General features: G+C 40.8%; 1 protein-coding gene across 8 annotated transcripts in view; it reads left to right on the plus strand.

The window, feature by feature from the left end:
* Window positions 1–24,977, plus strand: part of EPB41L5 (erythrocyte membrane protein band 4.1 like 5) — a 54,351-nt gene that overhangs the window by 24,567 nt on the left and 4,807 nt on the right. For 7 of the 8 annotated variants that reach the window (XM_066190238.1, XM_066190234.1, XM_066190236.1 and 4 more), the window contains 14 exons: window positions 387–556; window positions 1,037–1,143; window positions 1,841–1,868; window positions 4,137–4,179; window positions 4,466–4,581; window positions 14,031–14,197; window positions 14,684–14,778; window positions 19,762–19,890; window positions 20,469–20,530; window positions 21,206–21,316; window positions 21,874–21,967; window positions 22,896–22,973; window positions 23,775–23,816; window positions 24,204–24,337. In XM_066190238.1, coding sequence (XP_066046335.1) covers window positions 387–556; window positions 1,037–1,143; window positions 1,841–1,868; window positions 4,137–4,179; window positions 4,466–4,581; window positions 14,031–14,197; window positions 14,684–14,778; window positions 19,762–19,890; window positions 20,469–20,530; window positions 21,206–21,316; window positions 21,874–21,967; window positions 22,896–22,973; window positions 23,775–23,816; window positions 24,204–24,337 — 1,376 coding nt within the window. The remainder of the gene's footprint in view (window positions 1–386; window positions 557–1,036; window positions 1,144–1,840; window positions 1,869–4,136; window positions 4,180–4,465; window positions 4,582–14,030; window positions 14,198–14,683; window positions 14,779–19,761; window positions 19,891–20,468; window positions 20,531–21,205; window positions 21,317–21,873; window positions 21,968–22,895; window positions 22,974–23,774; window positions 23,817–24,203; window positions 24,338–24,977) is intronic. The other variant, XM_066190235.1, reaches the window with a different exon arrangement.

The raw sequence follows: 24,977 nt of genomic DNA on the forward strand, positions 1-24,977 counted from the left end.
CATACCACATTTAGTAGAATGAATTACTTAAGCAGGTTTCAGAATTATTCCTATGGGGAAGAAATTGCATACACCTGAAACAATTAAAAAGTGAGCATTGGTAATTCGAGAAGATTAGATTTGGAAGTGAAACCCTGTTAGCCTCATCGACAAGTACCTTTCTGTTGTATAGTTATTCAGAGGGGACTCCAGCCCTTTTCAACTTTAGACAATAGAGCAGTTGTTCATTATAGCTTCTGAAAAGCTTGATTTTTCTGCCTAAAACATTTTTTAAAATATATATATTAGGAATCATAAAACCCAAATTTTATTTGGCTTGCATGGAATTTTAGCTTTGACTTATTCAAGCCCCTTGTAAGTCATCAGTATGCTTTGTGTGCTTTAAGGGAAAGGAGCAGGAGCACACTTTTGTCTTTAGACTGGATCATCCCAAAGCCTGCAAACACTTGTGGAAATGTGCAGTGGAGCACCACGCCTTCTTCCGGCTCCGAGGGCCTGTCCAGAAAAGCTCCAGTCGCTCTGGCTTCATTCGCTTGGGATCTCGCTTCCGATACAGGTCAGTGTCATCTCTCATTTGGCACACACCTCCTGTCATTCCTTGCTGTTCCTGGATGCCGGGGTTTAGTCCTGTTATCAGCTTTCTCTGTGACTTTTGGCAATATTACTTAAGCTTTCTCCTCGCCCAGAATTTTCAGCTTCTCCCAAAACTCGTGCACTGGGACCACAGAAATATGCAAAGGGCAAGCATGCTTTTATCATCAGCTTAATGTTTAAAAACATTAAGTTGATGATAAACATTTCTTCTGCCATTTGTCTTGAGGAAACGGGGTGAAGAAGAGAATGTTTCTGAAACTCCTACCCTCTTTTATGAAAGGTCTTTTGAGGTGTGAAGTTTGGGATGTTTTACTAGAACTAACCTGAGACAGGTATGAATTTAAAATAGAAATGTGGTGGTTTTTATGAGCATTATCTCTATTCCATCATTAAAAATAAGTGATTTATTTTAATACTTTGCACTTTTACGTGGCATTTTTAGTGGGAAAACAGAATATCAAACCACAAAGACCAACAAAGCCAGGAGATCAGCATCTTTTGAAAGAAGGCCCAGCAAGAGATACTCAAGACGAACACTGCAAATGAAAGGTAAAAGAACTTTCATTCTGAGAAGTATAATCCAATGTGAGAATCAGGTAATAATCTCCTTTAAAAATTCTGGGTAGGAATTCTGTCTTTGTTTGCCCTTCTCTTGAATTTTCACAATTAGGTTTTCGTTGACTTATTTAAGAGATCTCATGTATTTATCAGGAGAAGCTTATGTCCAAAGCATGTCCAAACCAGCTTGCCTGGCGGGTAGAACACCCATGAAAATTACACAGTAGGTCTTGGTATGAAGATGGAAAATTTGGGCCCAGGAAACAGTAATATATTAATGATAGTATTTTAAATTTATGAATGGAGTGAAAAATTTTTGTCATTGAGATTTTTTCATTGTTGTTAGGATCTGCACTTCACTGTCATGATCTGACAGCATGTGATACTTGTGATACCTTGTTTCTGACTCTTGCATAGGTCAAGTGTGACAGCCATATTTACCTTCAGATACTTTTTTAAATCTGGCTTTGGTTTGCTCTTCAGATTTTTTGGGGTTTTTTTCTGATTTAGATTTGTTTTTCACTCATTATACATGATGTGTACAACTTTGATCTTTCGGTTCAGCTTTCACTCTTTTGGTTGCCTACTTTTAGGCAGTGCTAGGCTATTTTTCTTAATCATATAATTAATATTTAACTGATAACCTAATTATAAATTAAATTTTAATTAATGCTTTATAATTTTCCAGCATACACTGCTAAACTGGAAGAAACAAGGTAAGAGGGATTCCAGTATTTGAATTTCTGTCTTTGATGTTTGGCACCTGTACTTGAGCTCGTGTCTGCAGAAGGAGGATACAGTGTTGCCCTCTTACCTGTGGTTTTGCCATGGGTAGTGTGTTTGTTTGCTTTATGTAAAAGTTAGTGGCCAAAGCAAAGCTTCTGTGTTGCTGTCGCACAGACAGTTTTGCCAGACTTGCTTACTAGGTGGCAAAGGAGTTTGTTTATTACTAGCTCTGATTCTTGCTGGATATGAGCTGTAGTTCATGTGCTGCCTTGTAAAGAGGTCAAGTAGAAGTGTGTGAGGAGGTCTTTTACGTGAAGTCTGCCTGCTCCAGCTGTGTGACTGAAATACCTTGTTCAGTGAAGGTCAAAGACAGGGAGAAGACAGTAAAATGAATATTTCTGAAGTAAGGTGATGGGTTTATATTCTTTATTACACTTGCATTTGTTTTTATACATGATCAACACTGAAGGGGAAGCCTTTTGGTTCCATCTACCAAAAGTCTTCCTGGATGTGTAGGTTCATAGTTGCTGTTGCAATGTAAATTACTCATGTATCTGAATCATATAATTTTCATACCCTTCCTTAAAGGAAGAGAGGAAACCATGTTAAAAGGAACTGCCTGGTAGTGAAGAAACTTAGGTCACTCAGTTCTAGTTTCTGTCCTTTGCCGTAATAACTTGTGAACACTGCAATGATCAGTTGCAACCAACTTTTTTTAAAAATAGATATTCATAGATCTTAATAGATATTAAGAACCATGGTGGGTGGGTAAGGAATGCCAAAATAACATTTCAAAACAACAGGTTTAATACAGCCCAGATTTTCTGTCTATAGTAGCAGGGGTGATTCTTGCATGAGAGCAGGAGAAGTCTAGAAGTGTGGGGACAAGACTGCAGTGTGACTTCCTGTATTGTTTTTTCTTTCTATATAATGGGAAAGTATCTTCAAAACTGGGTGTCATTAAGATCCTCTGCATGCAAAATGTGACTGTTTGATTAATTAGTGTTCTTGTCATGCTGTGTTGTCATGGCCTTTTCTGAGTTTCAGGTTGCTTAGGTCATTCTGAGAGTGGGAAGAGAAACTTCATGTGCAGTTTCTCCTCCTGATAAGACTGAGGTCGCCTATCTGCAGTTAGGTGTGGCACTGTTGTGTCTCCACAGCAAGCTATGTCACTTCTGAAACTCTACACTCCAGTGTTGCTCATTGAAATGCATCATGAAAGATGTATGTTGTTCCCTTCTTCTGTGTTAACCCAGCACAGGGGAATGTGCTAGTCAGAAAGCATTCCTTAATACTTCTGTTAATTCTGGGGTAGCCTCCAGATTCTCTCAATAGAGAAAGGGTGAAGAGGGAAACAGGCAAGGAACAGCTTATACAGTGTTGACATCATGGTGTTTTAAGTAAAATAATTCTAAAGAGTCACTGAAGTAAATATAGAAATCTGTTTGCATTGTCAGCTTGCCAGGTTGGATAGCTGTTGTCCAGACCACAGATCAGAAAAGTAATGGGTTGTAGGAGATGGGAACCTTTTTTAAAAGGGTAGAAGTCTGGGGAAAATGTTTGCTTTGCATGAAATCTATAATGCATAATTACTGCTTTTAAGTCTCTCAGAAATGTGAAATGTCTCTTGCAGGTTCAGAAACCATTAAAAATAGGGATATGGGTCTTATTTAATTCATCAAATATAGTAAATATTTAATAACATAAAATTATTATTAATGCTGTGCTGATTTGCTGTGCATGTAAATTTGAATAGTTGCTTTTAAACGCATTAGAGGTTGTATGCAGAAGAAACTCTTGAATTTTTCTGATAAACTTTTGTGATGTGAAACATCAAATCAGGAGGGTTCTAGTAAGGGAACAAACACAGTATCTACAGCATGTAGGTGAGCTTTTGACAATTTCACATTTTGCTGGGTGTTTTAACTACAATATATAACTTCTGCTTTAGAAGTGCCACATCTTACTGCTGAATCACAAAGACTTTTTAAACCAAACTGGTTTAGGAAGGGAATAGTTAAAAACAGATGAGTTACAGATATACTACAGCTTGAAAAAAGGAAAAAAACTGGATACCCTTAGTTACCTAGAATGAGACAACTGACCTAAAGCAGAAGTTTTTAAGGATTTTGGGAAAAGAGATTAATACTTTGGAAGTATCTTAGACTCTGTTTCTTTCTGAAAGTCCTTACAGTTCTACCAGCCTGCAAAAGCAGTTTGTTGATCTGATTCAGTTTTAAATTCTTCTTGTCTTTCAGTGCTGCAAACAATGCTATTATCAGCCACACTAATGGATCACAAGTAAGGACGCTCATTCTTTCTAAAGCCAATTTTCATGTGTCTCAACAGATTTGAAGCTTTTGTTACTTGCTCTTGAAATCCAGTGATTGACCTGTAATTCAATATTACAGTTAACTGTGTATAGTGCTGGAAAAGACTGGGCATAGATACCCAAGTGCTAAGGAAGTAAGGGAGGAAAATGGCCTTGCTTTAGCTTTGTGCTTAAGAAGTATTGATATGTTCACTTCAATGTGTCATCACTTCATTAATACGTGTATAATAACTTGTTTATATTCTGTCTCCAAAGAGCTGGAATGCCAAGCCAAACCTACCTGTCCTAACAGCACTTCCTTCTGCGCCAGTCTTAGTGGAAATAGAAAACCTCCCAAGGAGCCCAGGAGCCAGCCAGCAAGATAAGAAGTGGTATGTTCAGCTCTGCTGGGAAATGAATTCTGCTTACTTATGTATGATTCAAGTAGCATTTCCTTTATCTATACTTAAATAAGCTGCCATCCTTGTATCTCTAATGTAAGTTGACAATCAAGTTAGGGATGATGCAGCTGATTTCTTCCTGTGAATTGTGTGTGGAGAGGTGCGGACATCAGGCTTAGTCACTGCCAACCAAAAGAAAATTTTTTCAGGGGCTATAAAGGAATTGAGAAGGAGTAGCATTTTCAAGTCTTGGAGAGAGTTGGGTCCTTCTTGTTTGCCAGAAGCTAGTAACCCTTTGCTTGGTATCGTGGGGCCCAAGGACTTACCTCGATCCTTAGGATAATACAGAACCTTGTAAACTGGTATTCTTGTAAATTGTCTTTTGAACCTTCTGAAATAGGCAAGCTGACTTTTCTCATGAGCTTGGGTATAGAATGGGAGCTTGAGGAAAATGACCTAAGCTGAAGATAAGAGCTTTGATTTCATGTAATCAGAGTATTTGTTTTATGGATTAGATGCATCTCAAAATGAGTGGGATTTGTTTGAAAATAGACAAATGTACATGTCATTTATCTTTTCTTGAACTAATTCTATATTGCAAAGCTATTTTCAAACCAAAACTGGCATACATCAACCCAGTACTTGTGCACAGGTCATCTTAATTTCTTTGGCTTCTTGGTACCTATGGCTTACTCAAGAAGGGAAATTCTGGCTTTGCCAGACTCATCAAGAGCACTTGTGGTGGAATGGAGTGATACCAAAGCTCTTATCCTAAGCAGTTTCAGCCCTCAAGAGAAAAAGAGTCTTTCTCTCATTGTCAGGCATTTGAATCTGCTTTGCTTCAGTGTCTCTTACAAGTAGATGATATGTGTTGCTAATGATGCTGTGACAAATGTACTTTAATTTTGTAAATTGTATTCATTTGAAGACTTTCAATGCTATCAATTTTGAATGATAAAGGGGATGGTAATTCTGTTTTGAGTTGCATTTTATTGACCTTTCAATCAGAACATATGATCAATGCTGTTTTTCTTTCTTTTGCCCTTAATTTATCTAGTATCTGAAATCTGTGCTTGTCTGTGGTGGGATCCTGTTGATCGCTCGATTCCTTCCGTGGTGGTGGGTGAAAGGTGGTGGCATCTTTATTCTTCAGCATTCTCAATATGGTTTTATTTTTATTCTTTTGGCCTAATTGCAAGATGATTGCTAGACACCTGTATTTCCTTTGGTGGAAATGTTTGACTTGGCTCCAGATCAACTCTTCTTGGGTACCTGATTTGTGCTAATGTTCCTGCTCATGTTTGCAAGGCTGCTGCTGCTTACTGAAATCCCGCTGTTTTGGTTCTGAAGCAGAGAGGGCTCTATAGCCACTCAGTTTGGGGTTTGTTATGCCTGTTTTCAGGATTGAGAACTTGAGCTTGTCTGTTTTGACATTGTCCAGGAATCTCAGCTTACATGCCAGCTGCTGCAGGATGTAGTGTTCGTATAGGAGAGTGGGAGTGAGTGCAAAATACACCTGCATGTATCCCAAAACAGCGTGTCCGAAAGAAAACAAGCTTCTTGGCAACTGATGAATTTTAATTGAGAGTGCAGTGCTCCTACTGTGTCTGTGTTATGTTTCTTTGAGCCATTGTTACTGAAAGTAGCTGTCTTCTGGTTTTACTGTGTTCACTGGAAACTACTGCCTGTAATAAAGGGCAAATCCAGCTGTAAGAAAAAGACAGCAGTTTGGAGCTGAGTCAGGAGTTGAGCTACATTCTGGCTTCCTAGATGGGAAGTGGGGTTAGGTTAATGTACTTGCCAGAACATACATATTTATTGCTGGGAGCTGTGACTTGGCTATTGTGCCTGCAAGGGTGTCTCGGTGCCGCTAACAAGATCTCCTTTCAACTGCTACTGTCTTTAATTGGCCTGTTTCTGCATGAATTATCTTTGCTTTCTGTCAAAAAAATAGTCTTCTTTTAGAGAGAGCTTGCCAAAGATTGTCGAGAACACCAAAAATCTTCTGGACTGTAGATTTTGTAGATAGTTAGATTGAAGGGGTTTAGAAGTAAGGTCCCGACCTCCTGGGTTTCTGTACTCTGCTTGGCAGATGCCTGTATTGGCTACCTTGCAGCTTAGATCCCTTCCTAATGTCAGTGTTTCCTTTAATTTAAAATGTTAATGCTGCAGCTGCCAACAGCAATTTTGCCAGATTGTAGAAAGCACTTTGCCAGATACAAAGGATTTTAGTATTTCTGGGGGGGGGTTTTGGGGTGGAGTTTTTTTTGTTTTGTTGTTTTTTTTTTTTTTTAACTTTAATTCCTGTAAACTTTTCAGTACAGGAAAGCTGTACTGGTCTGCAGGATCAGAAAATGATCTGGAATATTAGTTGCAAGTGTGGGAAACCTAAAATGTGATCAGTGTCTTTCTAAGTTTAGTCTTTCCCCAAGAAGCTCTTTTTTTTTTTTTTTTTTTTTTTGCTAAATTAGGACAGCAGACAAAGATTTAGTATTTACTTCCTCAGTGTGTGATAAGTAAGGAGGTTTTTGAAGGGTTTTGCTAGTGGATGTAGCTTTCCCTTAACCATAGACATGAGAGAAATAGTAAAATAAAGGAATGAACTGTTGGGGATTGAAGCCCTCAGTATTCACGGGTCACTTCTTCGGTGTATTTCAAAAAAACCAAAATTCTGAATTTACACGTGGGTGACCTTTGTATAAATCCTGTCTCTTTTCTAAAGGAGGACTATCCCCAAATGTTAATCATTTACCGTTGTTGTGAATTCTGCATGCTTTTCTGCTTGCCTGCCTTAACACGTGTGATCTTCCAGCTCAGCTGTCTGCTTGGCTGTTCTGGAACATGAGAAGGTGGAATTTGAGCTGAAGGCCGGCTGACCCCTCTGTGTGAACAGCAACAATCCTTCCACTTTGTTTAGATTTGGCTCATTAAGTCGAATCCTTTACATTAAACTGAAGAAATAGCTTTGTTTTAGGAACTTCCTTACCTCAGTAGTTTATCAAGTGCTTATTTCCAAGCATTTTTTTTGGTATGTGACTATACCTTTTATCAGCCTCTCCTAAAACATACCAGTGAAGGACCCTAGTGCTACACAGACAACAGATTGTTGTCCATTTCTAAAGTATTTTAAAATTTGGCTGTTTTCAGTTAACTGCTTATCCCTGCTGCTTTGGAGATGTTTGTGCCTAAAGCCATCCAGTTTCCTAGCTAGGGGCTCCTGCATAATAGTATTTTTCAAAACACTGTCTAAAGTGATATGTGTTTTCCCTTGTTCCTCTTTCTAGCTTTTGGAGGACTTTATACCAACTGTGGCAAAGACTGGCCATAACTATGCACGGCATTTCTGTAGGTTTGATTTTAGGAATTCAAAATTTAAAATTAAAAATTTTAACATTTAAATTTTTTACATAATTTACAATTATGCCTTCATATGCAAAATTAGAAAGTGAGGTCTTGGTTTGTGTTGTGACCTTTTATAAAATGGTTCTTTTCCAGCTAAATTATGTTAATGCAAGTAAAAGCTGCAGGCAACTTCTTCAGTAGTATTAATCCCTTAGTCACCTAAATTGTGGATGATTCGGTTCTCTACTGTTTGCTCCTGCACAGTAATGTTCATTTTTCCTGAGTTTCTGTTTTCTTCTCCTTCTATTTTCTTTTCTAATTTGCTTTAGAATCTGCACTTTCCAGTCACCTTGAAAACTGATATTGCTTATAGATGTTTGTTTCAGGTGCACATTTAGAGCTGCCTCTTAAACTTGTTTTCTGCAGATAAAATGCGCTGTATACTTGAGGGCTTGTCCTCCATCACATTATTTTCTCCCATGTGTAAAATGCACGTGATTCTTGCTTAGTTCTGTGAAGCGCTTTGAAATATTAAGTGCGTTACATTTGGGAAGCGTAAGCACCATATACATGAGAGAGTTTGACTTGTCGATTCGGACTCGTACAAAAACGTGCACGATGCCGCGCAGAAAGGGGTTTATTTGGCAGCGTCATACCCGCATGCCTCTTCGCCTTCCAAGAACGCCCCTTTTCCTCGCCTTTTCGCATCAGTCTTCTTGTCCTCTCCTTTGCTTTGCTTCTCCGCCCTGTTCCTCCTCCGTGCCCGCTGACTAATTCTCCCCCTCCCGCTCCCCACCGCTCCAGGCCCCCCGACGCCGCCGGCCGCTGTGACCGTGGTGGAGCCGCGTGGGAGGCGCGGGTGCCGCCGAGGGGCCGCGCCGCGGACGGACCGCGCCCCGCCTTCGTCCACGAGCGCCACGCCAGGAACGCGGCGCGGCACGGCGGGGCCGCCGCCTGCGCCGTGCCGCCCGCCGGCACCAGCCTCTGACTCTGCGCCCCGGCACAGGCTGGGAAACCGCCTCCGGAGCTCCCCCTGGCACGAGGACAACGGACCCGGAGCTGGCTATAGAGGGGGGAAAAGCTTTTGATACAAAGGCCCTGCGGATTGTGCTGTTGGTATTGGGTCTTTAAAGGAAAACAACGTATAGACCAGAAGCCACACATCAGCCTTACTTTAAAAACAGTGTATATCTATCTATGTGTGCATATAGATAGATATATTTTTTTAAATTCTGTTAAATTTTTTCTTTATGGCCGAAAGATTTATTTTTTTTTTTAGCTGGGTTTGAGAGCCATTCAGGAAGTCACGTTTGTTATAAAACTTCATATGCAACTAGTGGGTTATAATGCGGTTTCAAAAACCTCAGAGAAATAGAGGATGTAACTGCCCCTCCTTTTGAACCATGATCATGTAAAAATATCTAAGATACATGGTTGATCTGAAAACTAACCTTTTTTTTTTTCCTCAATAAGACCTCTTCTGAGAATTATTGTTTGGAAATGGTATAGAATTATTTTCAATTTTTAAAGAATAAATTTATCAGAACTGTCAAAAAGGCAAAGAGTAATTTTTTATTATTGTGAAGTTTTGCTTTTTACAAATTTTTCTTTCTTTATTTGCTTCTCTGGTCCAGTTGAAAAGAAACAAAGATTTCCTGACAAACACCAGTCCTACCATATGATCCACGAGGTTAATTGTTAAGTCCGAGGTTAAGACTCCAGCTTCATGGCTCACTGGTGTTCTTGGGGGCCTTTAACAACAGGAAGAACAAACCTTTACCCTTGAACACACTGTGTTTTCTGAAGTTTGTTGCTTTTAAATTGCAATAATCTTTTCCTATTTAAAAAAGTAGGAAATGTTGTAACTGAGGGCTTTAAAGTTAATTTTTATTAAGCTTTTAGGATAAAGAAGTTGTTTGAATGATTTTCAAATTATTTCATTATGTTTCAAATTGCCACAGAACCCAGAAATAAATAAACATTTTCAGATATCCTGACCTGAAGAACCAAGAAGTAGGTGTCAGCCAGGACATAACTTAATATTGCCTGAGATATTTTCATCTCCTCACCCCTGCATCTCATGGGGGAAAGAGTTTGGTAATGAAATAGGAATCTGTTTTACAACTCTGCTGAAAAAGAAAGTATGAGGAAACTGTAAACTAGAGATCTGTGACACCTCCCAAGCTGATTTGAACACTCTCTTGTGCTTTTTTTAGTTTTAGGTTTTGAATGCTGGATTTTGTAAACTTCTGGAGTGAAGCAAACCCATTTGTTTCTTTCTTATGTATAAAGTTGCATGAGAATATGCAAACAAAAATAAGTTGTTTAACTTTACAATATCATATAATGTCTATGTAGTTGAGAAAAAAGATGCCACTAATTTGAATGGAGGAATTTGGGATAGTCTTGTATTTAAAATGCAAGGACACAGCTGCAATATCAAATCACAGTTTTATTGCAGAGTTTTAAGTTCAGATGTGCTTTTGCCGAGGTCAGGCCACTGCTAGTAGTGACTGAGTCCTTGGGTGTCAGGGAAGTTTTGTGTAGCTGTCGCAGAGTTAAAGAGTAGCTGAGGCTGGAGGATGGCTGTGGAGATCAAGCAGTCTACCCCCATGGGAGGAGCAGGTTGTTTGGGACCATGCCAGCCAGGTTTTGAGTATCTCCAAGGATGGTGACTTCACACGCTCCACAGAACTGTTTCACCACACTTGCAGGAAGAAAAGTCAGGGTTTTTTTCTTGTGGTTAGGGTTATGGTTTAGAGTGGAATTTTCTGAATTTCAGTTTGTGGCCATTGCCTCTTGTTCTTTCTCTGGGCCCCCTTGAGAAGAGTTTGACTGTTGTCTTTACTCCCTCCATCAGGTTTTTATACACATTGGTGAGATCCTCCCGAGCTTTGTCCTCCTCTCCAGGCTGAGCAGTGCCAGCTCTCAGGCTCACCTCCTAGCTCAGGTGCTCCAGACCCTTGGTTGTTCTTGTGGCCTTTTACTGCACGGCTTCCAGTATATCCATGTGTCTCTTGTCCTGGGAGGGCCAGAGCTGGGCACAGCACTCCAGGGTGTCTCACCAGTGCTGAGCAGAGGGCTGGTGACCCTGCTGATGGTCATGGACTGTCCTGGAATTTGCAGGGAGTTTGGTTATCAGAACTGTGGCTCAGGTTTTTTGTAGCAGATTTTTTCCATGACAGATTCAGGATGGGGTAGCAGCCTGAAACCCATCTGCCTTTAGAACTGGTTTATTTCAGTAAGATCTGTGTTGCATGCTTTTGCCACGTGGCTTTGACTCTTGCATACATCCTGAGGATCCCTTTTCTTCTGTGCTGGGATTATTTTGGTAAGACTTCATGACTTGGGGAGAATTATTATGCTAGTGTCTGTTAGGGTGAGTGACAGCTCTCAACAGCAGAGAAATTGTATCACACTGGTACCTGCACCACCAAGCTGCATTTTTACAGGGACAGGTCATGTCCTCTATGAATTGCAATGAGGAAGCACGTGGTTGTTTTTCTCTGGTGACAGATCTTTGCTTAATATGCCCAAAGGTTCTGCAGCCAGCACATTTTCCAAAGCATGTTTTCTTTCCTTTCCTTTCCTTTCCTGTAGTTGTTGGCTCGTATATATCATGCTGTGTCAGTATTTGGAATTATCTTCAAACAAATGGGAGACAGCAGAATTCTTGGAATATGGGACTTGATTACAAACTCAGTGTGTGTGAGCTGTCTCCATTTCTAGGATCTTGCATTCCCAGGACTTTTCCTTTTGCTTTCCTCTCTTTTAAAAGGGAGCACTTTTTTGTGTGTGTGGTTTTTTGTTGTTGTTGGGGTTTTTTTAATATTGTGCATTTTTGTTTAGGCAAAAACAATTTGAAAAGGCTCAAATTCACTACTCTTCTTACCTTCTTGTGCAACATCGGTTCCCCCAAAGCCAAGAAAATTAGCAAAGGATTTTGTGCTATTGTCCTGCCTTGCAGAGTCTATGTGAGAGACTATTCTGTGTAACTACCAGTCTGAAAAAACAAATGAGCTTGCATGGTACTCCATGCTATTGGAAATCAGATTGTTTCCAGGAGCAAAACCTCTTTTGTAAGACTTGGCCACTGTATTTTGAAGATTGTAAAACTAGCATGAGGTATTGCTTTGCTTTTAAACTAGGAAGTTAAAACCCACACCACTTTTAACAGGGAGCTTTCTCAGTTATGTTATACGCTGGATGCTGTGTGGTACATATTTATACCAATATATGGGTCAGGCAAAAAGAAGGGGTAATGCAGTAGCTACTCCCTTAACTGTGTGAGCTCCCTGAGCATGTAATGACTTATTAATGGGTTGACCAACTTTTACATGCGCTACAACCCTTCATTATTCCTGTATTCATAATTATTTATATGGTTGGAACTCCTGGTATATTTTGTCAGCATTTCCCAGAGCGTATTTCTTTAAATACGATGGTAGAAGTTGATTTGAAGACATAAAGCCCAGCACTTATTACTGTGCAAAGTTCAAAATATCCCTTTGTGTGTGGGTAAATGCAGGTATATGGGATTCAGTCTCACTTTCCTTGTTGCCTTAATTGGAAGAGCATCTCTTCCTGTTTGTTAGTTCTGACAATTAAATCTCTGTATCCATCATTCCCGCTCTGCAAGACTGTGCTGTTTGCCTTTTCCCATTAGTGGTGCAGGGAGAGACTGCACAGGAGGTTGAAAATTTTTCCTATTACTTGCTTAGCTGGTAGCTTCTTACTCCACTGCTTTAAGAGAATCAAGCCAGTGACCACAATTCGCCTTACAGCAATTAATTGACTTACAATGATTCATACACTATTAGCACTAGAACAGTGATATCCTGTAATCTGTTTCAGAGGTATATATTTAATGTTTAAAGGATTCTTTGTGTGCTTGAGCTGGAGGGGAAGGAGTTTTTCCTGTAGCCTCTATAGTGACAACGTGCCACTGCTTCCAGGTTCCAGGGGCTGGAGAGAGGCATGAGGCTCTAACCTGGTAGTGGTAAGGGAGAAGCTGGTCTAAACTGTCAAGGAGAAAAGTTCCCTTGTCTGTTCTTAAGGGTAGGTTCTGTTGTGGTGGGTATGGGCTTGATATCATCGTTCTGCTATTTGGGACAGGATTTACAAAGGGGTTTGATAGATTTTTCTTCTTAAATCAATATCGCAGCCAAACTGTGAGAGTGATTGTTGATTGAACTGGGCAGCAGTAAAGCTGAAGTTGTGTGCACAGGCTGTCTGATTAACCATTGCATTGTGCAGCAGTGGTTTCTGTGTTTGTTAGTTTGCTGTTAGGATAGCTTTAGCTTTTCCCATGCTCTCGGGAAATATATGAGATTCCTGACTGCTTGGACAACATAAGCATCTTAATTTTTTTGGTTTTATAATTGTTTTTCCTTGTTCATTGAAAATACAGCTCTTAGGGCAAAATTAAAAGGAGAAAATTCCACCAGAAACGAAAGGAGGTGAAACAAGTGATCCTGACAGGGTACAGAGTACATGCTGTGGTTCTCTTAAAACACTGTGACTGCTATGGTTCCATTCATGGCTCTGCCTAAGTTAACAAAACTGAAACTGGTTCTCGGTATGCCTGACCATAAGTGTCAGTGCAGTCCTGTGCAGTGCACCCTCCTGCCCTCTGTTCTGCTTATTGCCTGTGTTGGGTGAAGTGCTGTACAAACAGCTTTGTGTGATACCAACTTCCCTCCCCCCAAATTTTCTTCTTCCCTTATAAAAATCCTAAAGGGTACCTAGAAGAACTTCAGATGTTTGTTCCAGAAAGTGTATTTCATGGATAAAAACTTCCCTCCTTCTCTCTTCACTTTTTCCACTGCTATTGTGCTATTTGTGATGCCACAGCAGGCAACATGGACCTGTTCTGTTATGAAGTCACTTAAATAGACATGAAATGTTCCGTTTTGCATGTTTCTTAAGCTTGCTGGAAGCCAATGTCTGTTAGTTACCTGAAGCAGTTTTTCTAGATTGTGGCTGGTAAGCAGAAGACAGCTTGAAAAAAGAGGTTGCATGTCTTAAAGCCTTTTCCTGTTACAGGAAGAGTGGTAATGTGATTGTGCATCTCTCTGCCCATCTTTCTGCCTTTGCAGCACACCTCTTGTTGATTTGCTAGACAGCACAGAGTTGCCAGAAGCTTGTGTGGATGATGCTGTGGGCCGTCCAGTTGTTGGCTTGGCAACAGGAGATTCAGAAGAGGCTGTTAATTGCCCACCTCCTGGCACGAAGGAAACTGCTGCAGAAAAAACAGACTCAGATCGTAAGCAAACTGACAGATTTTTCCCTATTATGACGTGTGAGACCAAGATTAAATAATTAGGTTGATATGAGATTGGTTCCTTAAGAACTGTTTTAGGAAGCTCCCTTAGATTATATGCATAAGGGCAATCTTACCCATTACTAGAACAACAAGGACAGAGATGCAAGGGACAAGTCAGTAATCCATTAGATGTGACTTTGTCCACAAATGCAGTAAAGTGCCACCATCTAAGCAATTAACTGTTCTCTCGCTCCCTGTGAGGATGGCTGGGCAAATGAGTTCCCAGGAGTGCAGTGCTGTGATTTGATGCACACAGTCTGCAGGCTTGAAATTTGCATCAGGGCTTAAGCAAGTAGATTCCCCCACCCCTGTGCTTTTTTGCACTACTTCAAAATTATGTAATTGGTATTTCGGGATAGTGCAAGTTACAAGTCAAGTAACTCCACAGTAAGATTAGGAAGATTTTATCTTTTTTGTCTTTTTCAGCATTTGAAGACACATTCCTAAAACTGAAACAGCTGGAGGCAGAGCGCAGCAGCCCTGTGCCGATTGAGCGTCCCAATGTGAACATAAACGTACAGGTAATTAATTGGCCTTCATTCCCCCTGCTACGATCCTGAATTTCTTTCAGATCCTTCTGAAAAGCCTTCCCCTTGCCTTGGTCTGTTTGCAAGACTTCTAAGACTATGAGTGAGTAATACAGGGAAATACAAAAGCTTTATGATACATAAACCTGTGTGTGACAAGGCAGGGAGATAAAGATGGGGGCAGAGGTGCATGTGCAGACTGCAGCCTGATTTTCTAAAATCAGTGGGAGTAAAGGGCATAAATGCTTGAAATGTGTCTCAGTTGTTTTTATCTGTAGGTTACTACCTGTGTGGTGTTGGATGGTTCACCCTCTTTTTGGAAGGGCTGAGCTGCTTTCCTGGCATTTTTCAGTTCTGAGAAGGTTGTTCTGACGTTTTGTTTTGAGTCAAGTTTGCTGATGATCCATCCCTCCTGTTAAGTAACCAGTTTGTACCTGCTCTCTGATGTAGGTGTTAGTGCTCTGTGTTTACACAAAGAGCAGTGATATGGTTTGATTTACTGCTCTCAAATCCTCTGAGCAAGTCAGGCTGCACTTCACGGGCAGCTGAGCCAAAGGACAAGCCTGAGTGCCCTGAACAGGGTGAGGGCTCTCTTCTCCCTCCTTCCTCTTCACTCTTTCTTCCCCAGCTTCCCTCTCTCCTCTCTCCCCGCCAGGAATCATAGAAGGTTTCAGTGAGCAAATGTATCTACAAGCTGGCAAACGTTTTTTTTCCTGCCTTTGTTTTGGACCTTTTGTTGAGGTGATGGATTTCTTTAGGTTTTTGGTTTGCTCTTTAAGTTGGTAAACAGTGAGTTAAAAAGGTTCATGGAAAGGGTCAAAGAAATGCCAGGGCCATGGTGAAAATAAGTAGTGTTGCTAGAAGGGATAGAGGGGCCTGGATCCTCCCTTACAACAGCTGCGAACTTTGATGGATTCACTGGTTATCAGACAACTGCCCCCAGACAGGATATTCTTCTGGGTTTTTTTAATGAGCTTTAAAAAATGAAATTTAGTTTTCCATTACTCTGCTTTCTCTGATGCAAAAGCTTTGGGAGATTTTTGTGTTTTGGGCAAGCAGAGAGAGTGAAACACCTGGCAGTGTTATCTCGGTTTAGGCTACCCTCCCTTGCAGGGAGGCCCGAGGATTTATCTAACTTTGAGTGAAGCAGCTATGATTTTTCTTGCTCCCTCAATAGTAACAGAACCAGGTGCCAGGAGAGGTGTGTAGCAGTGTGTGTTTGACCTGGGCCCACTCCTAAGCGTTTGTTTTCGCCCTCCATGTGAGAGAAGGCTGCTGCTGTGGGTGGTGCTGCAGGCTGCTTGGCTCATGTCCCCTTTAAGGGCTGCTGTCAGGGCTGCCTGCTGCACCTCGCTGCTTGGTGAGTGCATTACAAAGATTACCGGGTCTCTAAGGAGATTAGTCAGTAGACTGTAGGTCCTGTTATGCTGAAACACTGCTTCTACATAAGCTAAAGCAAATGAATGCAGTTTGTTTAAGAGTATTTCAGCCTGTTGAGCTCCACTTTAGTTCAGAGAGGGGAAAAACGTTTAATTGGTTCACTGAAGAGAATGGACCGAAACTGTTTCAGTGGTTTTTAAATCGTGGCTGATTTATAATAAGCAAGCTGAGATTCCTGTAATGAGCTAATCTAACAAACAGCTCCCAGTGCAGAACAGTCACAGTCATCCAGCTGCTGTCACATGAGGTGCCGAGTAACTTTAGAGGTTGGAGATACTGAGGGGGGACAGGAACCTGGTTAGAGAGTAAGAACATTTGCATAACAGAGAATTATGGATCAACAGTGTGCCAATATAGGTGGGTAAAACACAGTTCAGCTTTCAAGAAGGTAGTGCAAATTTTATTAGGAAAATATAGACCATTGGAAGTTGTTTTTTTTAGGGTAGAAGAGATAGAATAAAACTTTTCTGCCTGTGATGTAGCTTACCAAGTAGTCACTTGAGAACATTTGTTTAAAAAAGATAGACATAGATTAGAGACTCTCTGCATACTTGAAATTCCCAGTGCTTCAGATTGCAAAGACATGTAGGTTACAGTAGCACCGAATGAGCACACCCTTCAGAGAGGAAGTTTAATGGTTTGGAAACCAGTCCTGAAGAGTGACCTAAAAGTCACTGTTAAAAATACTTTCTTTCCTGCCTTTGAAGGCTACTTTAGAAAACATAGAAGCTTTCATTTATGTTGTATCTATTAGTAAAAGAAGTGTTCTGGCAGAATTGCATGGGACTGCAATATATCCACTAAAACCTTGCAGTAAGTTTAGGTCGTGGAGCTTGCTGCTGTTTCAGAGGGAATGCAGTGTTGCAGCATTCTCTCTGAAGGTGTGAGATTACAAATTTCAGCATATGTAGAAACTGTTACAGAGGTTTGGTAAAATGCATTGGGGGAAAGTGTTATCTTTCTACTTATGAAGGCAGAGCTGCATCCTGAACTTCATGACACTGTTACATGCCAACTCACTTCAGCTTTGTTAATTAAAAATCTTTAACTGTTTTCCATCAGGGTACAGAGATGGCCTGACAGTCATCTTTATGAAATTCTATACTTGCAATCAATCAATCGTGATTGATTTCTTTGATAGGGAAATATTTATCTAGCTACCCCTGTTCTTCTGGAGAAAAAGAGGAAGGGAGGGAATGAATGGCTTCATTCTTCTCTGCTGCTCACTGCCAAAATCTGTTGGGATGGAAGAATGCGACTTTGTCCTTTCCCAGCTTTCACCAGTGCAGTGACCAGATCTGACAAAGAGAGCAAATAGCTTTAAATACACCAATGCTCTGCTTTCATCAGCTTCTGAAGGGAGATGAACAAAAAAGGTTACCCCTGTTTGCCCGTGTTCAAAGTCTGTTCCCGAGTCAGAAATGCAAGGACATGAGGGTTTACTTTTTCTGAATTTGTTGTGATCTGTAAATACGTGGAAGAGGCTCAAAAATGTGCCTGTATTAGGCTCCATCTTCCTGCACAAAGTGATTTTTAGTGGCACCAGGAACACAACTCAAAAGCACAAAGGATTGGGATCACATGCCTTGTTACTGCCTTTGATCTTTCCTTGCCTTTTTGCATCGCTAGTTCCATGTTTTGATTGAAGAACACAGTACAATTGTAGTTTGTCTATTCCATGGAAACAACACATATTCCTAATGAGCTAGAATAATGACAAACCCCAGCAGCTTTACCATTTTGTGTGAATAACTGAAATGTCTTGTAAATTAGACATCTTGAGGCGTTAGCAGGTGCTGGATGCTTTTCCCTCTAGCTGCATGTTTTTTTCATTTAAAAAACCGGAATGACACCTATGCTTTTTTCAAGTGCAAAATAGGGTTGAAAAAAATGGGTCATTAATATTGAGGGAAATATTTCCTTGGCAGTATGAAATTTATACTCCATTAAACTAAAATATTCTGTGACAGTGCTAAGCTTTTCAAAAGTAGGGAGTCTAATCGTTAATAGACTAGAGTGACCTAATTAAATTGATTGTTCAGGTGGAGGAAGCTGAGAGGAAGTTAAATAATAAAATGGTACTTCAAGCACCAGTGTACTGCTGTGCTCAGTTAAAATGATCAGATTTACTGTATTAGTGGAATAATGCATTCAAAATGCTGTGCAGGTATTGACATACATGGCGTCTGCTTCAGTGAGGTCCAGTGTAAAGACTTAAAGATTATCACAGTTGGCTGCTGTACAAATAACGGTAATTCAGTTGTAATTAATCCTTTTGGCAATTCCAGCAACTTCTCTAAAATTAAAGTATTTAAATGTATAATAATTGTTAATCTCAATGAATTATGTGAAGGTGCAGCTCCTAATATCTGCTGGCAATAGTCATTAGCAGCACTTGGTTGTTGGTCCTCGTAGCTTTTTATGTTGACAGTGACCCTTGGATATTTTGTGAAGTTCATTGCTGACGGGGTCAAAATTTGAAAATGTATTCTCCTTTAGATAGTCTCCTAAGATACTATATGGATATCTCAAAAGGTGATTAATAGGGAGACAAAAAAAGGCAATGTTTTTCCCCTCTCTAAAGACCAAATATCTACAACTTCTCACCAGGGTCTCCAGGAAATGTAAAAAGCTGAAAGAGAATGGAGAGCTGTGAGGGGTCAGGTGTTCACCTCTTTTTAACTCCTCTGCTCTGATCTCTCTCTCTGCAATGGGCTTCATTCCTTCTGGGCACGCTGCAGTTGGTGCAGGTAGAAGTGCTGCAGGATTGTCCCTGCTCCAGGCAGTCCTGCAGCACTTGCCGCCCGGGAAGAGCCTGCCCTAGACCGTGGCATATGGTGAGGAAAGCAGGACTCTGTCTCCCCCTGCTGAGTCATACCCTGAGAAGGAAGGTCACAGGGTTTAGTTTTCACTCAGCTAATTAACTTCTGCCACTAATCAAATAGCAATTAGTAGATTGAATGCTTAATTAACATTTTATAATTAAGAAATGCAATTCTCATAATGAAATATACTGTAGTGAAAGGTATCTCATTCTTAGTTCTCTTCATTATGTATTTGGCTGCCAGTTTGCTCTGATATAATCAGTGGTGAGAGAGGTTGTTAGTAGCACATTAATTAAACTCTTCGTCTAACTTATAAGTGGATTTTAAATTAAAAATCTTCCCAACTTGCATTCGAGAGTAAATTACCAACTTTTACTTAGGCTGCACTGACATGATATAATGGCTGTTGTATTGATCTCCTATCAGTAAAGTAGGCTGCAGTTTTAGGATGCACTTCATTTCTTGCATGCTGTATTTTTAGCACAGCAGTTTGCATATCCACATTTAAGCACTGGGGTTTTTTAGTTTATGTGTTGCTGTGACATTACAGCTGCGTTCCAAAATAAAGGAAAAAAACCTGCTTTTCCATTTCAGAATAAATCTGCTGACTTTCCTCTGTCTTCAGAGCCTTGTTATTTAGAGATGTTGATAAACTTCAGCCCAGACTTGTCCATGTGGAAACTGCTTCTGATAAAGATGTTTTCATGTCTAGGATGAAGTGGTGAAGTTGACAGATAAATGTCTTAACAATGCAATCGAGAGCCCAGTCATAGCAGCAAAGTGGCTTCCAGCAGATCTCAAAAGCAATATCCTGAAGGCCCAGGCAGAAGCAGTGCACAAGGTAAATACTTAACTGAACGGAGCTGTGACGCTCTCTAATGTTTCATTTCTCTTCAATTGCCTGATGTTGGGGAAGGTAAGGGTCTGCTGCCCTTGCAGATAAGGGTGTTCCAAGAGCCTTGTCCAAGGCAGAGTCAAAAGGCTTTTCAGTCTTTCTTCACAGTGATAATAGTCCTGTACTAGAATGGTTGCCCTAGGAGGAATTTCTGTCCTTGATGGTACTCAACAGGTAACAGGACAAGACCCTGTGCACACCCTAGTTTGAGAGGTTGACACAAGTAACCTCCAAAGGTTGCCTTCTAATCAGGCAATTATTCTGTCACTAAGACTGGATTTCCTGCATGTTTGTAGTAAATTCCCTAGCAAATAATGGTATTTTATTTGGCTTTGTTGGTGAATTATTTTTATTTCTGCACTGAAATTGTCACATGGAATTAATGTTCTAAGTCCCTGAGCTGTAGATGAGCAGCACGTTTTTTGCTGGGATAGAGACACTCAGCTCTGCTGTGAATCTCAGAGCTGACACAAGATGGAAACAGGTATCAGAAATTTATGTCTCTGTTCATTCCTTCCTCTCAGGTTGGGAAAGATGACAGCATGACAGGTGTCAAGAATTCCAATATTCAGGAGGCTGCTGCCAGGTAGTGAATAGATTTGTAAGAAACATGTGGTGTAGTTACCCCACTACAGAACTAAGAACCTGCCTTGGTCTGAATGAAGTTCAGTGTGGTCTGCCAGCGGCTCAGTTGTCTTCACGTTTTATCTTGCATATCGTACCTTAAACCCATGAGTGTTAAGTGGTTTTGAGATGAAAACCAGGGTTATAACTGCTAAGTTTTATTATATACAAGATAATAGAGATGCTCTTTATTCTCCCATACTTTATGACCATTGTTACAACAGCAGTTTCAATCACTAATTATTCTGAAATGTGAACAGCTGCAGTGTGGGGAGAGGGGACGGGTCTGTTCACAGTAGGTGTGGAGACGGGTCTGTTCACAGTAGGTGTTTACTAGTGGAGAAAAAAATTGTATATAAACCCCTGACAATGACAATTTCCTGAGAATTACTAAATGTGAAAAAATTGCAGGCATTGAAAAAGTTTAAAAGGTTACAACGTCTAACTTCTTGACCATTTGTGAAGATGCACATGTGGCAGACCTCAAAGAGCAGAAGGTGATACTGCAAGTAAAATGTACAAATAAGACGTACATTAGCAGTCCCCAAACTGTGTTGTAGCAAGTGATTCATAAAGGGCTTTCCATGGAAGATTGTACCTGTTTTCTGTTTGTTTGGTTTTTGTTGGTCTGTGCCAGGAACATTATCCTGTCAGGCAAATCACAGAGCAGTCCCCCAGCAACCAGTCCGGTATTTCAAGATCCAAGAGAGCTGCTGAGAGCAATCCCTGCTTCAAATGCCTTTGTTCCGTAAGTGATTGTGGAGAAACGTGTTTTTGGGGTAAGGGGATCACATGGATATTATAATGAAAAGGCCTGAAAAGATGAGGAACAGTTGCTGAGCATTTAGGCTACATCTAACTAAGGAGGTTTATGGATGCATTTTTAATTACTGTTGCAGCAGTTAATCAGTGTAGGCCAGGCCTCGGGGTGAGTATCCTTGCAAGCAGTAAGTGAATCTCTCTCATCTTCTGAAAGGACTGAGATTCCTGACATCCTGCTGCCCCTGGCTCTAAAGCGGAAGATAAGAGGATGACAGGAAAGGCTTCCGGCAAATTAGACAACAAGGGCTGAGGAAACTCCTTTGAGATAGAGGATGTGATACTGCTGGGTCTATACACAACTGTAGCTGGAACTGTGAGAGAGAGAGCAGGAATCTGTGGAGGTAGTTGGAAGGCATTAAGATACAAACATCAGTCTTTTGTCTGCCTCCGTGGAACTGGTGTCAAAGTTTTGAGCTATCTGGGAAGCAGCGCTGTTCCATGCTATCCAGGCAGGGTGCTAATGAGAATGTTTTCCCCTTTCAGTAATACGTTGAATGAGGACAATGCTGACTCTAACCACGAGGACCTGCTAATTCCAGCTAATCTGGCTCCAACTGAGGAGGCTGCTGTTTCAAAGGTATCACCACCTGCCAGCCTGGAAGGTTTCTGTGTCACATTCTGAGCTCCCGATGCCTCCAGGCAAGCCCAGCAGACCTTGCTGCATGCCTCTCATAACTCTGTGAATGCCAGGCGCTGGGGAATGCCAGAGAGTGCTTTCTGAAGCAGGCAGGGACACTGCACAGATCCTTCCAAAGGCCATTTCTTCGTGTCCTTTCCAGTTCGTGGCATAACTCTAATTTTTCTAAACTGATTGTTTTTCTCAAACTGGCGGGGAGCCCCTAATATCCCAATGATTTTATGCTCCAGTAAGGAGAGAGTAGGGATGAAATTCTGACATAGGCAGTTCCCATCAAAAGAACCACAGAACAAAAAGTGGAAGTATAGATGCTCATTTGTTATTCTGGTTACCTTAAGGTAATTTTTAACTGGACTCCATGAAGAGCACAAATTTGGGGATTAACATTCTTTTGTCCCTCTCCAAAAGAAAAGCAGAGTCCAATAGCATTGGACCTGTGCTGCCTTTACTTGAGCAGACTGACAGGTTGTTCTGGATGACTAAAACACCCTGCCCTGTAGCTGTTGGGCCTCTAGACCAGTATTATGTAGTTGATTCCACTGAATAGTCATAAATTTCACCGAGTTCAAACACCCCACTCCAGACCTTGCTGACCTTTCGAATGGTGCAGTACCCCACCTTTGCAGAGGGGAAGGGACAGTTTCACTGCTTGCTTACCGGGCAATGATGTTGTTTCCATTACTTTAGTGAGAATAAGGGAAATTAAAAGGCTATTTAAAAAGATCAAATGGAAAAACTTGAAAAAATAGGCCTGATAAAAAGTGGTGTTCATTAAAGATACTGGTCTATAACTCAGGAAGACACTAGTATTCAGTAGACCCATGTGGTTACTACTGGGAATTCAATTCAAAACTGATTTATTCCATAGAGCACTCCAGATGACCAGGACGTTTCCTTAACATCACTGACAGAGAATCTAATTGACTTTACAGAAGCCACACCTCGGGTAAATGTATTTCAAACCCAAAATTCTTCCTTTGCGCATAACAGTGATTTTTTTTACTCATGAACTCTTCTCTGGCTTTAGTGTCTGTCTGCCAGGCTTGGATCTGCGGCAGTGGAAAGAAATGATGGACAGGGATCACTGTTCACATGGCCCCGAGCTGCGGGGTGGCTGCTGTGGGGATGTAGACTGTACAGCTTTGCAGGGGAAATGAAGGAGCCTGAAGAGTGAACCTGTATGAGTGCCACAGGGTCCTCTAGTTCTGTTTTAGCAGAGCTGCAAGTGCCAGCCTGCTTCTCACACTTTTGGGGATACATTAATACATTATTCAGCAATTATATGGGAAGATGTATGTACATGTCTGTATAAATATAGATACACAAATACTTGAAAAGTAAACTTGTAATATAATCAAGCCTTTTATATAGATAAGAAGAAATCTCTTATAATCTGTGCTGGCAAAGTGGAGTTAGACTGTATGCACCAAGAGAAAGGGGGAAGAAGGAGGACGTTTAAACTCTTCACTCAGTAGTGTGCTCTGGATTAGGTTGTCAACAGAACACTAAAAGATGATGAATTCTTTCCTTTGGAAGGGAGCACTGAGTTGAAACTGCTCCCCGTGAGTGTCTGTCTCTGTACTCAGTGGGTGCCACATCTCCACCTAATCACTAGCGCGATTCAAAGGCTAACGAGGGGCAAATATCTGAGATTGTTTTGGGGGAGGTGTTGTTCTGGGAGGCAATGCTATTTTGACAACTCAGCTACCTTCAACCTTTTAACTGAGCTTTTGTTTGCTTTTTGTAGGTGTCTTCTCAGCCCATTGTAACACCGAGGTGGTTAGTGCCAGTGAGTTACTTGACCATTTCTTAACAGAAAAAAAAACGAAAGCTTTTGTCGTGATTAAGAAATGGGAGTTCAATTAAATAATAATATACAATAATTTTTAATAGTTTAAAAGTCTATAAAGTAAGGTCTTCCAGACCAAAAATAAAGCCAACTAATTCAGCTGGAGTAAATCAGACAACGTACGCTATTAATAGTTAAACTTCATTTTTGCTGTATTGTACTGCAGATAAATGCCATAAAACTTCTTAAAGAATTTGTATACAGTAAAGGCCAGGCTGGTGTTTAATGAATCCTGGTTTTGCCATTTATAAGTAAATCATATTGAGAAGTTAGCTTGTTTTGTTCTGGCTGGTGTTTGAGTTTCTTGTTTCATTCTTCCCCATTCAGACGGGACTGATTTCCAACGGGCCTCTGGGAAATAATGTTGCCTTATCTTTGAAGGCGGTGAAAGGCAGCACGGAGACCCTGATGTCCTCAGCTGGATTGACACCATCCCAGCAGACACCCGAAGTCCTTGCAAGGTGAGGTCTCCTCAGCTCATTCCACAAGTCTGTGTGGGCACTCTTACTGCTTCCACTGACATAGTCAGAGTGGCCATTTGGACACAGTGCCTCGTTTTGCTGTGCTAATAAACTGTAGTTCTGTCTCAGTTTATAGCATCTGAAATACTATAGATAAACTGATGTGTGTATATTATAATTTCACTTCAGTTTCTCTACTTATCTGCTCACATGTTCTAATGCTAGACTAAAGTTGTGGTACAGAAAAAATTTCTGAGAAATCTCTTTACAGTGTTTCAGTACCAGAGGATTGGTGGGGGAGGGATGCCCCCCAGTTATTTCCAAGCTATAAGGGTGTCAAAAAAACAAATTGGTAGAAGCCTTTTCCCCTGCTGTTCCATTCTGCCATGCTGGTGAGGCAGAATGATGGCAGTGATGATCCGGCCTTGCAGTGACCCGCTTTAAAGAATGGCAGTGGTGCTACTTTGTTTAAATTTCATTTCGTTTGCTCTTGTGCAGTTGTCCATTAGAAAGGTTTGTCCCTTGGTCTCATTGTGATACAAGGGGAGCAGCCTTGAATGCGCTTTGAAGCAATACTGTCTTGTAATCCATCATGGCAGACCTTTATGGAGGAGTGTATTTACAGAGCCTTATTTTTTCC

Source organism: Chamaea fasciata, unplaced genomic scaffold (assembly GCF_029207755.1).
Source record: "Chamaea fasciata isolate MVZ Bird 193981 ecotype frontalis unplaced genomic scaffold, bChaFas1.0.hap1 SCAF_8, whole genome shotgun sequence".
Lineage (NCBI taxonomy): Eukaryota > Metazoa > Chordata > Aves > Passeriformes > Sylviidae > Chamaea > Chamaea fasciata.